Genomic DNA, 15,057 nt, shown 5'->3' on the forward strand with positions numbered 1-15,057 from the left:
ACTTAAGATGATCTGAAAAAAAAAACCAAACTAAGCACAGATGTTGCAAGTACAAGAACTAAAACAAGTACTATTATCAAAGTTGGATTTGTCCCATATAGTTGGAAGAATTATGACCAATAATGTACAACTCTAAAAATTTAAAAGTGACCTTAGAGCCCACAGTTTTTACCTCAGGTTTAAAAATTCCGTAGGAAAAAATAATTTTAGGAGACCCATGAGAGACACCCTCCCACCCGAGAAAGCCTTAAACACACAGCACTCAGTTTAGCAAGATTTACTGCTGAATTTAATTTCTGTGTCTGTGAAAGATAAGAGTGCTTTTGCCTTTGAAAATTTAGTAGGCAACTAAACTGAACATTATACACAGTAAGCATCTTAGTATTTTATTCGTTGCATCTTTTATACAGAATAAGCTTCACTGATATTTAATTCTCTGCAGTATTCTGCTGATGTAGCAATAAGATTACATTATAAACAAAGAACAAAATTTTTGACTTGAAATTTTTTTAAATGTATGTAATTTTTGCAGTTGACAAACAGCATTACAATTACTGAAAAAACCTGAAAGAAGCACATAAGCTATGGCCCATTTTTTTAATCTCCAATTGATAGTTTTTCTATATTTACCATAAATATTGGAAGCTAAGCTCCAGCAACTAAAAATAAACATACCTATAAATTCCTAGCAACTAGGATTCAAATAAAGAAGAAAACATACAACAACAACGAAATTTCTTTTCACTTGAGTTGACATCTGCAATCTATTTACACTGTATAAGTTAAAATTCCACACGATCATGAAGGGTAAAGAATTTTGAAATAACCTGTTAAGCACTACTTAAAATGGCACTGTTGTAGCTCCGGTCTGGGATTTTAAAATTGCTGAAACAGTGAAAGACAATACACTGCAGTATGCTTATACCATTATAACATAAAAAAACCCTACTCCATAAAGTGTCACTGAGATGGCTCAATCAAAATAATATGCATTTGTATCTTTATCAAGATAGATATTACCGTAAAAATGCTCACATTAAAAAATATAGTTATTATAGTTTGGATTTTCATTAAAACTAGAAGGGACTACATGAGCCAAAGTATGAGGAATTTGTATATAATGACATGCTTCCTCATTTTACAGCACTAATAAAAATAACAGAGAAAGCTCTATTATAAATCTTTAATAACCACAGTATAATTTCCTATTAACTTTAAAAAACTTTACTATGTGGGTGTATGTGCATGCATGTCTGCATAAACACACGAACACACACACACAAAATCCAAGTGTATATACTACACATACCCACCTATCCACATTCCTGCATACAATGCCTCCATAATGCAAACAATATGCAGGGACTCTTTCATGTGACAATCACATGCCACATGCCATGCTTTCTTATTTCTCTTTTTATGTTTATCCAGTAAATGTAATAACACTTTGATATTTGGCCAAATGAAGTGATTTAGCCATAACATCACACACCAGAAATGACACCGCAAATACTGCTGATCAACAGTTGAACGTGAAAGTTCACCATGAAATGGAATGTAAGTTATTCTAAAAATTAGTATTCAAAGATTAGTTAAATATTGTGGCAAACAACTTGGAATTTATAGAAAGTTTAAAATGTAATTCACATTACAAAGACTGGAGATATCTTATAGATAGAACTTTTAAACATGGATATGACTGGCATTTATTTTTAGGCTTACTTCTATTAGAAATAGACTTGTTTCCTGTACAGGTGATGCTTTGTCTATGCCATATACAGTAGAAAAATAAATTCTTTAGCAACCTAGAAATAGTTTATAAAACTCTTGAAGTTTCATTTTCTTCGCTAAACATGCCAAGAGTAGACTGAAAACTATAAATAAAAGCTATACAGACAACAGGTAAAGTAGAACAAGTTAAGAATACTACAATTTACAGGACAGACTTTATTGTACTATTAATTCCTGTGTGCTTTGTAATAGGAATAGGGTTGACTTTTCTTTTTTATGTTTTCTTAAAAAAGATAATTACTTGCAAGAATATAACACAATATCAAGATAATTTATAATATACATGTACTTCAAACAGCAGCCGGGTTTATGGTATCATAGTAATCTAGAATGATAATCAAAGTCATAATTAGAAGTACAATACCTAGGACATAAGTGGGAAAGGCAATTTTTATTTTTGGAAAATGGAGCAAATCAAACTCTTAAAAGCCTTAATTCTCAAAATCATCTATTTACTATAATACATACAAGAAGATCTTAAATCTTGTTATAAGTGAAGATTACAACAGTGACCATCATAAAGCTTTTTTTTTAAACAACACAAAACATTCTAGCAGCTGAATGAGCCTCAACTTCCTTCTTTGCAGACCTAAAAAGGTACATTTTGAGCATGAAAGAAAAAAAGCTGCTATGAAAAGTCTCACAGGTAGTGTTTATCTATGGTCTCCCCTTTGCTACAATTTGTAACCTTCTAAATTTTTTATCACTATCAAAATATTTAACCAAAAGATTTTTAAATTAAGCAGCATTCTTTTACAGCAAAATTGGTACCAATATAAAAGTAAAATAAATGAAAAAAAAAAGATAATTTAAAAATACAGAGGAAAAAAAAATCAGTCATTTGAAATTTTAGTACAACATACCACAGGAAAAAAATATGAATACAAGTTTATGTGATCTTATATATATACACTCCAAAGAGGTTAATTGTCAGTACCCAAAGTATTTATTGCTATGTATTAGCAATGCATTTTTGTATATCTTTAGAGGGTCACATAAAAATAGATTTAAAGAATAGATTAATTGAAGTCCTAGATTAAAACATAGTTTGGTTTAGAGAATTTTACTACAACAAAAGTCATGTTTATGTATGAAAAGTTATATAACCTTATATGAAAATGTCATGAGCTATTTTCTAAACACTACATGTATTCCCAAGTGGGAAAAATTAAAATATCTAAAATATATTAGATTAAGTTTGCAAGACCATCAATGATCTTTTAAACATGCAGCTGTTTACAGAATTAACAGTTTTACAAAATGTTTAGTTCAGTAATGGAACATAAAGAAATAAGTAGGCAACATCAAAATTTTTGTACAATATTTGAAACTCACTTTTACAACAAGCATGTCCTTGGTATTGTGCTGTAAGAAATAATAAGCAAGTTCACCCACCCTTAATCTGTCCACAGGTTTACTTATATGTAAAGATGGATGGTGGAGGATTGTAAAATTCTCAACAGTGCATTTCGCATTCTTCCATAAACCACCCTAAGCATACCATCACATAAGTAGCCAGGAGATTACAAAATAAACTATATCTGGGCTTTAGTTGTTTACACAGAACGCCTGAATGTGAAGAAAATTGCCAAAAATAGCATGTTAAATAACAAAAACCAGCCATAAAGCAGGCTGTAAGCATTGAATGTATCATAAATGTAGTTTTTTTAAATCATTAAATTTCTATAGAAAAATTTTATTCACAATATCTTGTGACAAACTGTCACAGGAATGATATAGTGATTGCAATAAGGTATCATGCAGCAGCAGCTTTGTACTTTATAGCTATTTTTGCTTTTAAAAATTAAACCTCTCCAGTCATGCTTATCACATAGTTTTTATCTGCAGTGTGTACAAATGAGGAACACAGTACGGGATGTAACAAAAAGATGTCCAATCAGCTGGATGGGAATTATTTTCCATAAATATGAAGTACATTACTGTATCCTGAAACATGCATGTCTACAGCTTGTCCTTACTGTCCAGTGCCAGGCTGCTTGCAATCATCTTCTGTCTATATGATACCGAGAGGGTCTGCTGGTAACTGCGACTGTATCAGCTGAGGCTGCAGTGGTGGCGGTAGCTGAAGGGGCACCATGGGCTCCACCATCTGCACTGGGTTGGAAGGCGGTGGTTGACATGCCACTGGGTTTGGTGCTTCTACAATCTCCCCATTGTAAAAGAAAAACTGACATTGTTGAATGAAGGTCTCTATAACTGATTGGTGGATTTTGGTGGTAGAAAGAAACTCTCTGTTTTCAAAATCAGGTCTCATCAAAGTAGGCCAGAAACAAATCGATAAGTTATCGGCAGTCATAAAGTTGGTCTTATATTGCTGACTAACCCTGAAATGAGAACGACATGCACAGTGTAAATTAAAACCAGTATGCAATCAACTAAAAGTATTTTCATAGCTCTCTTAACTGTAGACATTATTACCAAATCTCAAGACTTTTGTTGCTTTCCTCCAGCAATCCATTAAAACAATTGTCTTTGAATTTTTTAAGTGATTATGCTGAAGAAAATTTAGAAACCATGACATTTCCAGATTTGCATAGTTAACTAATATAAATCTGATTAAGCTTTTAATAAAAAAAAAAAAATTCAACATTCCACCAGCATTTGGAAGGACAATAAGAAACAAACTGAAACAGGTTCTTTGCTTATGATCTAACTTCATTACTGCAATACTATTACAAAAAAAACCAAAACCAAAACACCTCCAAAGAACAACAAACCATCCCATTACCAAATTTATCATCTACAAGTAAATGCCTCCTCAGAAAAAACAAAATGCTTTTCACAGTAATAGGCTAGAGACAGCCAGGATATTTCGTTTTTTAAAAAACTCTTCATTCTAAAGTGACATCACAATTTTATCTAGAAGAAATTACTGAGAGATACATGAAAAATCAGGTCTTAATAGATCTGACAAACACCTAAGATATGCACTCAGTTGGGAATATGCAATTCATATATTACAGTAGACATCACAAAGGTAACCAAGCTACAGTTGTCCTGTAGAAATAGATGGAAAATAAAATTTCAGAAATTTGTCAGTTACAATTTTGAGGATTAACAAGAGCAGCCCACAAGAATTTCTGACAGCTGGCTGTAGTCCATAGATTCAAAAGCTGTGAAAACCATAGTAAACACTAAAATTAATGCTATAAGAAAATTTACATGCATTTACAGTGCATGTATAATGTTAATCATAAAGGGTAGACTTCCATTTTAGCATGTGCATTACTTATTCCAAATAGTGTGAAGGTACACAAATACTGCCTCTCAATCTGTTTTGAATAAGTTTGGTCCAAAGGATATTTCTGAGTCACAGTAATATTCATAATCTCTTTCCTAAAAAAAAAAATTATATTTTAACTTCATTTATAGATTGAAGAATAAATGTAAGCTTACACTTACAAGAACAGAAATACAAACTTACATTTTGCTTAGTATTACTATTAACATGCTGTATCTACATAATCATTAGATCCAATAAATGAAGCAATGGGAACTTATGGCTAGAGAGAAACAAAGAAGGGCATTGCACCTCTTCCCCAATAACAGAATAACGTAAGAACAATCGACTGCATTCTCTCCTGTGCTTCATTTTACCTTTGTACTTTCTAAGAGTAAACAAAAACCTACCAATCTGTATGCTGTCTCCTATGAAACTTTCTCAAACTACTTTAGAATCTTAGTGCTTAGCAAATGCCCATTTTCCTTCTTCTACGTTCACTCAAAATGAAAATCAAGAGTCTCTTTCTCTTGATCCTGCCCACTTCCTCCACTGCAAACTCTCAGGAGCTTCACACTGTAAACCTGCTCTATGATCCAACTTCAAAAGCTGTACACCTATGTTCTTCCTGACTTTAGAGACATATTATGCCATATTAGCCCTTATGTATAAAGGGACTCATTATCAAAGAATAATATAAAACATAACCAATATCAAAAAAGGTAGTGTCAATCCAACACTATCCTGTTTCAACTCCAGTCTTAAAAGCTCAGTTCTGCTTAGTCAGTTAATCAATCACAATTGGAGAGCTGGAATGCTCTGAAAGATGTCTATAACACTAATGAAAAATTCATCTCACTGTTGCCATTTATTAAATTCTCATGGTTATTGGTCTCATATTTATATGTTGTGAATAATACTTGTATTTTTTTTGTTTCAATAACCAGGTTCTATGCTTGTGGATACACCAAAATATCAATCACCAACCACTATTAACTATACAACAGTAGTACATCTTTTCTCTAATGACATAGGATGTAAAAACAAAACATCTAAAACATTAGCCTGTGATGAGAACTCTTCCATCATGCAGAAGACTGCTTTATCTCATTTAATGAACAATTCATTTGACAAACACTTCCCTTTTAATTATACACCAGCAGTAATTTACCACAAATTAATTTCCTGAAAATAAATATTGACTGTCAAGAATTTAGCCAAAAGTTCCCTTTAAGATCCAGCTGTATCTACCTCATTCTATACATTCAATTGCTTATGCTCAAGCAGTTTTCTTGCCAAATTGAATGCAACTACCTGATACTGCAAATGAGACAAGACAAATAAGAAAAGATTATTTTGTTACTAGCAACCTGCTAAGTCAGTCATCATTAATAGAGAGTGGACCAGATTGAAAGCCAAGGCTAGTGTGCATCACTTATGTTGCCCAGTAAGTTCCATGATGAATGTGCTTCATTTGTTTGTAGATATGCATGTATTAGAACCTATTCAGGAATTTTTAAAATTATGTTTAGATCTTCTACTTGCAGCAATCCAGGTACTTGACACTGTACATTTAGTTATGCTAGGCAAATAGGTGATCAGACGAAGACTTTGACGATTCACAGAGTGCCATTCTTCCACAAAAATTTCTATCAGGTCAATTAAGAATTAACAAAACATTTCTAATAACTGTGTCAAGTCTGAGATGTTTAGTTTTACTTTAGATACATGCAAGCACATCTTACAATTCTGTAATATGGATATCTGTTCAATGATACGGTTTTATCTATTTTAGGGCTGAATTTGTATTTGACAAGACTGTAATGGAAAAATCGATCCATTTCCCTGCAAAGGAAAATGGACAACTTTTATTAAGCAAGTCGTATATGTGACAGAAAGAAGTGTAAAAGTAGGTACCTAAATTCTAAAGTCTCTTACACATTCAGTGAAAAGGGAAGACTCCTTCTGAATTGCAACAGAGATTACCTACATTCTCCCTGTTGACTACATAGGGAAGTTAAAAGCTCTTATTTCTGCCCCCGTATTACATGCCCAGTTAGATCATTACAAATAACCTGCCAAGACACAAACACAAGGACAGTACTCCAGAACAATTAAATGTCATGAATATACATATATATATATATATATATATATATATATATATATATACACACACACACACAGAAAGTTGCCTGGTTGAAAAGTACCACTGCAGAGAAGTATCAGAAATTCCTAATGAACCAATTGAGCATGAGTCAGCAAGGTGACTCTGTACCAAAGAAAGCCAACAGCATCCTAGGTCGCACTAGAAGTGCTGCCAGCAGGTCTAGGAAGGTGATCTTTCCCCTCTACTCAGCACAGCAAAGGCCACATATGGGATTTAGCTCTGGGCTCTCCAGCACAACAGACATATGGACACACTGGAGCAAGCCCAATGAAGGGACACAAGAATCATTAAGAGAGCAAGGATCTCTCAAACGAGGAAAAGCTGAGAACGTGAAGATTTCTTAGCCTCGAAAAGCTCAGCAAAAATCTTATCGCTGGTTTTAAACATTCGATAGGAAGGTGTAAAGAAGATGGATTGAGACTCTTCTGAATGGTGTCCAGTGACAGAACAAAAGGCAACAGGCACAAATACACACAGGAAATTCTCTCTGAGCAAAAAAAACCACGTCTTTACTGTGAGGTTGACTGAGCACTGGCACCGGTTGTCCGAAGAGACTGTGGAGTCTCACTCCTTGGAGACACAAAGCCTAAGTGGACACCATCCCGGACAACCTGTTCTAGTTGACTCTGTCAAAGCAATGGGGTGGAACTAATCAATCTTCAAAGATCCCTTATAACCTCAACAACTGGGAGTCTGTTTAAAAATGCAGAAAAAAATATCACAAGTTTTAAGTGATAGATTACTGGATAATGAAGTTTTATGTTAAAAAAGTTACTTCAGCTTTTGCTTTTTCTTTTAAAAATATAGCTAACAATGACATTCAGTGGATTTCAGAGAATAATTCCATTTTAGCTGATAAAGAAGCACAAAAAAGTTGGTGTTTTTCTCTGTTTTTTATAACTGAATATTGTACACTTAAAGGTCAGACTATGAGGCAACAGACATCTACTATTTTAGTAAATAGGTAAACAATTTTTAAAGATAAAAACATTAAATTTCTATGCAAGAGGTAAAATTTAAGAAGCAAGTATAACCAATTTACTGTTACTTATATCTTTATTCTATTCATTTTACTTATTCAGCACATGTTTTGGGTGCTACATTTTAGATTTTGATTGAAGTTAGCCCTATTTTGGGGGCAGGGGGAAGCGTGTCTAGGTCAGATGACTCAAATCCCTTAAAATCTAGATTAGTCTATAATTTTAATAGCTATTACTTCCTGGAGGGGAGGATCTATAACAGTTATAATTAGGTGCATAGTTAATTTTAGGTGCAATTACTCTTTCAAGGTTTTTTTATGTTATGTACGCTGATCATTCTTATAATTTTACAGTAGCAATGATGCCAGATATACATATATATATATACACACACACATCAATAAAATGTGAAAAATAAATACACAATGTTTTACTAATCAACCTCTAATTCCTAGCTTCTTTTTCCACATTTATACTAACCAATGAGCAATGCAGCATGAAATTTTCAATTCTAGTAGTCAATTCACTGTTACAAACACAATTTTTTTTTGCAATTGATACAACTTAAAACAAAATAGAAAAATACTAAACCTGTTCAGATGTGTTATTATGTATCTGAAGACATCATAGTTCACTGGGTGGAATTTCTTCACAATTTCTTTTAACTCGTGTAGCCGTTCTGTCTTATCCATAATTTCTATAGAAATAAGTGACATTTTCTGACATATCTAGAAAGACATACTGAATAAAATGTTGCTAAATTTTTTCATAGTATAATAGTATAGATAAGACATCCACAGAGAAATATCAAGTAAGAAGATATTTTATAAAATTCCTATTTGCATAGAGTAACTTTTTCATTATAGATGTTAACTACCTAAGTACAAAAATATTTTTCTGAATTTAAGCAGAATTATTTATCTGTGTTCAACAGCAAGGAATCACTTGATTAGCTTACTGTTTACTTGTAGAATAACAATGTGACAGGGTCATTTCTTGTTAAGAGTTTCCTCTAAGCATGAACATAGAATATCTTAAGATTCTCAGTTATTCAAATATTAAAAAAATTACACATAGGGCTGATGCAGCTATTTTAAATATACGGTTTAAAGAAGAACAGGGATTTTTCACAGGCCTAAGGGACATAATCCACACTTCAAAGAGGAAATAAACAATATGTAAAAAAGGAATACCGAATAAAATAACAATTTTATTTTAAAAAATCCCAAAACTAATGCTGCTGATAAAATGCTTGTGAAAAGTACCCTAAAGGATTGTGGAACCAAACATTCTGCAGAATGTACTTCTAATCCATGATGATTCATACAATGAAAAGGAATACAAGTTTACCTCTATTACTTGACTGCATTGCTAAAAAGAACCTCCATCTACCCTACTTCCATAGAGAAAAATGCTAAATATAGTCCAGTATATAAATATAAATTTTAAGTGGTATTAATGGCATTTTAAAACAGTAAGTCCACTTCAATTCTAAGCTATTTAATGTTTTGACTGGAATTTAGCTTTTATACTTTTAAGAAAAAATAAAACCAGACTAATTACATTCCACAAGCAATATGCCTGAAAAGTAGAGCAGAAATACCACAAATAGGTACCTACAGATATCGTCAGAAAACACAATTTCTAACAGCCTATATATTAATCAAGTCTTAGGGTTACACTACTGTTTTCATGTCTTGAACAAAAAATACTTAGGAATAATGTACGTCACGGTTGTACCCTGCAAAAAAGTGTAGTGGTCTTTTTCTGAAACAGCTTGCTGCCAAAACAAGAGAGACACTCGTAATTTAAAACTTATTTACTATGAAGTGCCTGGAAAATGTTTGTAAGGCAAACAAAACTAAATATCTTACAAGAGTTCAAAAAGAATATGAAAAAAATCTAAGAGAATTGAGAATTACCATAATATCCCATAGATGTGTCTGATTTCTAAAGCCTACTCTGAATGTAAGACTTGATGGATTCAAGGGTTTTTTTTCCATTAACAATGCAAATCCACTCCAAGAGATTTCATCCTTTTCACCACAAACAAAAAATGGAAAAAAGGAGATTTCTACCAATTAAATTTTCTAGGAAAAGGAGAAACATTACACTATAACTTATTTCAAAAAAATAATGTATTACATTTATTTCAACATATAGTTATTACTTTTAAAGAATATTTAAAAGTGTACATGTCTAAGCCATTTTAAAAATATTCAGTGCGGATAGTACTTTCAACTTATAATGAAGTAAAAATAGCAATAAGGGCAATGAAAATAACACTATTAAATCAAGAAAAGATTGTTTATTACTTACTTGATGTTTCTAACAACTCTTGATGCAAAGAGTAAGGAACTAATGGATCTGGTAGATCTGCAAAAAAAGCTTTAAGAGCCCCAGCCACTGCATTCACTGTTACTCCCATTGACTCTAGACTGATATTATGATCTGCAAAAAAAAATTAAACAGCAGTGTAAGTAAAACCTACCACTATCATTCCTTATAGTATTTTATAAAAACAAGAATTTATTCAAAACACTGAAAACTAACATTTTGCCAAATGGTTGTTACAAAATGCACAAAGATGAACCTATTGATAAGTTGCTATTGCACTGACCCACATGAAATCAAATATAAGAAAATCTGACAGCGTAACAGAACAGCAGAAGATCAGAAAAATGAAGTCATCTGTTTCTCTATGAAGACTTAAATGTTTTTGTCTTTGTCATTGAGTGATTTCTGATTAATCAAGTTTGCCCAGTAATGCGTTTTAAATTCTATTTCCCAAAATGTCATAAAACAGTAAAGTGAGGCATAAAAAATAGGATTTTTATTTTCCTTAATGTCTACAAAGAATTTTACTATTTTGCATAGTCTTAACTTCATGATTAATATCCAAGAACTCTTAAGAAGTGTTTTCATTTTGAAATATAAACACATCAAACTGAATAGGCTAACCTATCGATCACATTTCATTATATTCCATAATGACAAAGGCTGTGTTAGAAATTATCAAGACTTAACTGTTAATCCATATTATTCAAGAAACCTTTCAATAAAATAAGTATCAAGAACTATTTGTGGGGGATAAGAAAGATAAGCGAACATGAATGCCCTAATGCCCAGAACTGATGAACTGTTAACAGAAGGAACAGCTATGACCACATTTAAACTCTTTTAAATACTTTAACAGCACTTAATCCAGCTGCAACAAGATTCCATCCCCATCTAGTGTTTACACAGAGCTTCACTGGTATCAACCTGGAGTATACCAATACAACCTACCAGAGCATTAAGTACTCAGTGGTATGAAAGTTGGTTTGAAAGTGCAGTCTTTTTATACTGCATTGTGATAACTCCATGGAGAATTCAAGTTCTGTTTTGGCTTTAAATAATAAAATCTGTGATTACCTTGATCAAACTGTTTTTGAATGTTGTCTTGATCTGTTTTATTCCCACTAACACGGTACAGGCCTTCAGTACATAATCCTTAAAAGAGGAGGAAAAATAAAGATTAAAAAGCAAGTTTATATACTATAGAGCAAAACAGCAGCAGTTATAACCACTAATTCAGAAACCAAAAGTAGGAATACAAATCTTAAGTGCCTAAAAAGTAAACACATTCACGGTTACAGCGATATAGAACTACCAAAATACCAGTTCTCTATTGAGTCCACTATCCCATTCAATAAGAATCAGAGGAAATGACATTGTAGGATAACAAGAACTTGACTGCAGACATTTGTGGAATAATTTACCCCAAATTATTCTCTTACTGATCTCTATTAGACTGTTGTTATTTTCACTTCTTTTTTTTTTTAATAATCAAAATCCTAAATTCTGTGGTACCCACAACACTTATGTTTCTAAAAACTATCTTCACATTTTGGGCTTAACAACTTACTACGGTGAGCAATAACACACTAAAAATACTCCGCAGAAAATGAATCAAGTATTTGTAAACTCATTCTGATCTTTTAATTTCACAGTGTAACACACTCCTGTATAGGACAAGAACTTAATCTTCCAACGTGCTTTCCCTTTTACCATTTATATTTTATAAACTTTGAATCCATTTCTCTTCACTTCTTATCTAAGGTAAATTATCTCATCATTTAAAAGTCTTTCTTTAAGGGGTGGGGAAAGAGGGGAAAGGGAGAAGGGTGTTAGGAAGCAGAGGTTCTCCATGCTTCTTATTACTACTTTGTTTGACTATGTATTACAGAGTCATAATTCCAGTAGCCATTCCAGGTAAACATCCAACAGTATACCTTTATTATGCACATGCACAAACTTGCTCACTCCGCTCCAGTGATGATGCTTCCTATCACATTGCTATCTTTTTTGCCCACAGCTACTCATTGAATGAAAGTGTCCATCCTGATAATCACACCATTACTCAAGATCTTTTTCTTTGTTATTTTAGAACCCATTAAAGAATATAAGCAGTTTACAGTTCCATAATTCTCGAAGTTACCGTCATGGGTGCAAAATTACCTATATGCTACATCTTCATAACTGTATATGATTTTATAAAAAAAATTCACAAGTTTCAGAGCTTTATGAAATCTCTTGGCTTTTTACCATCACAGGCCAATAACAGAACATATTTTAGATTATCAGATCAATACATAATTCCTCTGTCACACCACAGTCCACGAGTGTGCCTTTTAAGTTACCAAGAAACATTAAGAATCTTGTTACAATGTCCAAAGTACAGAAAGCACTTGACTGCTTCATACAGCTGGGAAATTTATAACAATTTCATACAAACTCTTCTAACTCATTTTATCCTTCTTAATGCCTTTACAATTCACATGTCTCTTTACCAGTTGCATCAAGGCTATTTTAGTAAGCGTTTCTTCAATAAACTTTTATATCTATCATTTAGCTTTCCGAATCCATAGCCAAGAGTCTTCCTCTTGTAAATATACACCTAAACAGTCCTTTCAAAAAACCTGAGCCTTGTTCCCTGATATCCTCAAAAAGCACCAGAAGATATAATGTGGTGGCACAGGGCAAAAAGTAATTTCAATGATTCAATAATTTCCACATGTGAAAGGGGTTTCAAACCCATTTTCAAAAAAATGCCCCCAATGTGCTAGTGTGATCACAGGCAGAAACACTTTGCACTCCTTTTCCAGAAGCTGTAAATAAATACAAAAAAAAAAAATCACTGGCAGATAAGAACAATCTAGGATCAAGAATTCTCAGTTGGAGACCCTACAGCTCCAGGGTATTCTGTGTTTTATCCAACTACTTTTCAGTTTCTTTCTGCGCAAAAGGAACTGAATGTGCTGCATTAGCAGTTAGTGAGATGTCTAACACAGTCACTGTTTAGTCAGAGTGTATAAACCTTGAATACTTGAACTGGGCTGCTCTGGAGACAGATGCACTAGTGTAGTATCTGAGAAACACAGTACTTCAGAAAATTTTCAGATTAAACAAGGAGATGAATTTAGGCAACTTCCAAAAATAGCAATATCCTGCAATTCTGGACTCAGCTAACTAAATTTCTCCCTTGAATTCCTCAAGCAAAAATTTTTCTTGCTTGTGTATATTCTAGAAAGTAATGCTTCATGAAACAGTTGGTCAACTGTCACTACACTGTTTCCCTAAGGCACAAAAGGAGACAAGTTTAATCTGTTTGTGTGCGTAAACACAGCCAAAAATCTTAAAGTATTATTTTTTAAGTAATGCTTCAATTCTCTGTTGCTTTCTATTATCCAACCAGGTCTCTCTAATGCTTGTTACACTAAGATCTTCATCATTTATCAGACATTTCAGTTCACTACTTTTAGCTTTTAAACTCCTGCATATCTATACTATATATCTATACTGAAAAAGTACACAACATTTTTTTTTCTGACAGCTTTTAAAAGATTTGGTTCCTTCATCTGCAAGCAGGTTGATTTTTCAGAATTCTTATCTATGTTCTTATCCTGCTTCCATTCTGGTCCAGCTGTAATTTTCAACATTACCAAACACAACGGCTGTAATATTATATAACAGAATCATCTGATTTGTTGGCTTCTCTGTCCTGCTAGTTTTACAACACCTCTAAGTTTAAATAATTAGCTCTTCCTTACTTCACGTCACAATAGCCTATATTTACCTCAAGACAGAGCACATCTCCCTTGCCTAGACTATCCTTTTCCTAAAGTACCTGCTAGTGCCTAATAAATTCTCTCCTTGTACCTTCTTTTTTGCTGCCAGTTGTGATCAGGCTTCCAGCCTATCTAACAAACTTCATCACATGGGGTTCAAGGCATTTCGAAGGAAATGAGCGATGTGGATCTGCACCTATACGCATAATTAATTTATAGGACACTTCCATTCTTAGGTACCAACATATTTTCACAACTCTTTGTTCCTTCACAGAACATGCTAACTTCAGCACAAGGCCAGACCAAAGTCTACCTGGTACAATAGCCACTTCCTGTACCATACACTACACTGAGTAATATATGCTTGAGGACAGACATGGGAAGGGCAGGAGAGAAAAAACAACAAAACCCAACAGCAATCTTTTGTGATATATACTCCCAGCTTCCTGGAGATGGTGGCTTACATAGGTTTCACCGTAAGGTGTTGTAATAGCCACTTGGGGATTTATCCTTCACTAATTCATCCAAACCCCTTTAAGTCACCTACTTGTGGTCTTTATATCATGGTAAATGCAGCTTTGTTAGTCAGGAACGTACATCGTGAAAGCACACCGACTTTATGCTCACTACCTGAAATTTTCATAAACTTTTTTTTTTCTTAAAAAGAAATAGTAACTTCTCTACACTTTCTCAGCACTCATTTTATAAATTTATGTAATTTCTCTTCCTCAGGAATGTTTTAACCCAATCAGTTCAGTCCCTCTT

General features: G+C 33.1%; 1 protein-coding gene across 3 annotated transcripts in view; it reads right to left on the bottom strand.

Moving 5' to 3' along the window:
• Positions 1-365: 365 nt before the first annotated feature.
• The window catches only part of ARHGAP5 (Rho GTPase activating protein 5), a 48,275-nt gene continuing 33,583 nt past the window's right edge, over positions 366-15,057 (bottom strand). For 2 of the 3 annotated variants that reach the window (XM_027637777.1, XM_027637776.1), the window contains 4 exons: positions 11,597-11,674; positions 10,502-10,633; positions 8,774-8,879; positions 366-4,136 (listed from right to left, as the gene is read on the bottom strand). In XM_027637777.1, coding sequence (XP_027493578.1) covers positions 3,806-4,136; positions 8,774-8,879; positions 10,502-10,633; positions 11,597-11,674 — 647 coding nt within the window. In that variant the 3' untranslated portion in view covers positions 366-3,805. Of the gene's footprint in view, positions 4,137-8,773; positions 8,880-10,501; positions 10,634-11,596; positions 11,675-15,057 lie in introns of those variants that run through there. The other variant, XM_027637778.1, reaches the window with a different exon arrangement.

The sequence above is a fragment of the Corapipo altera genome, unplaced genomic scaffold, assembly GCF_003945725.1.
Source record: "Corapipo altera isolate COAL_440 unplaced genomic scaffold, ASM394572v1 23, whole genome shotgun sequence".
NCBI lineage: Eukaryota > Metazoa > Chordata > Aves > Passeriformes > Pipridae > Corapipo > Corapipo altera.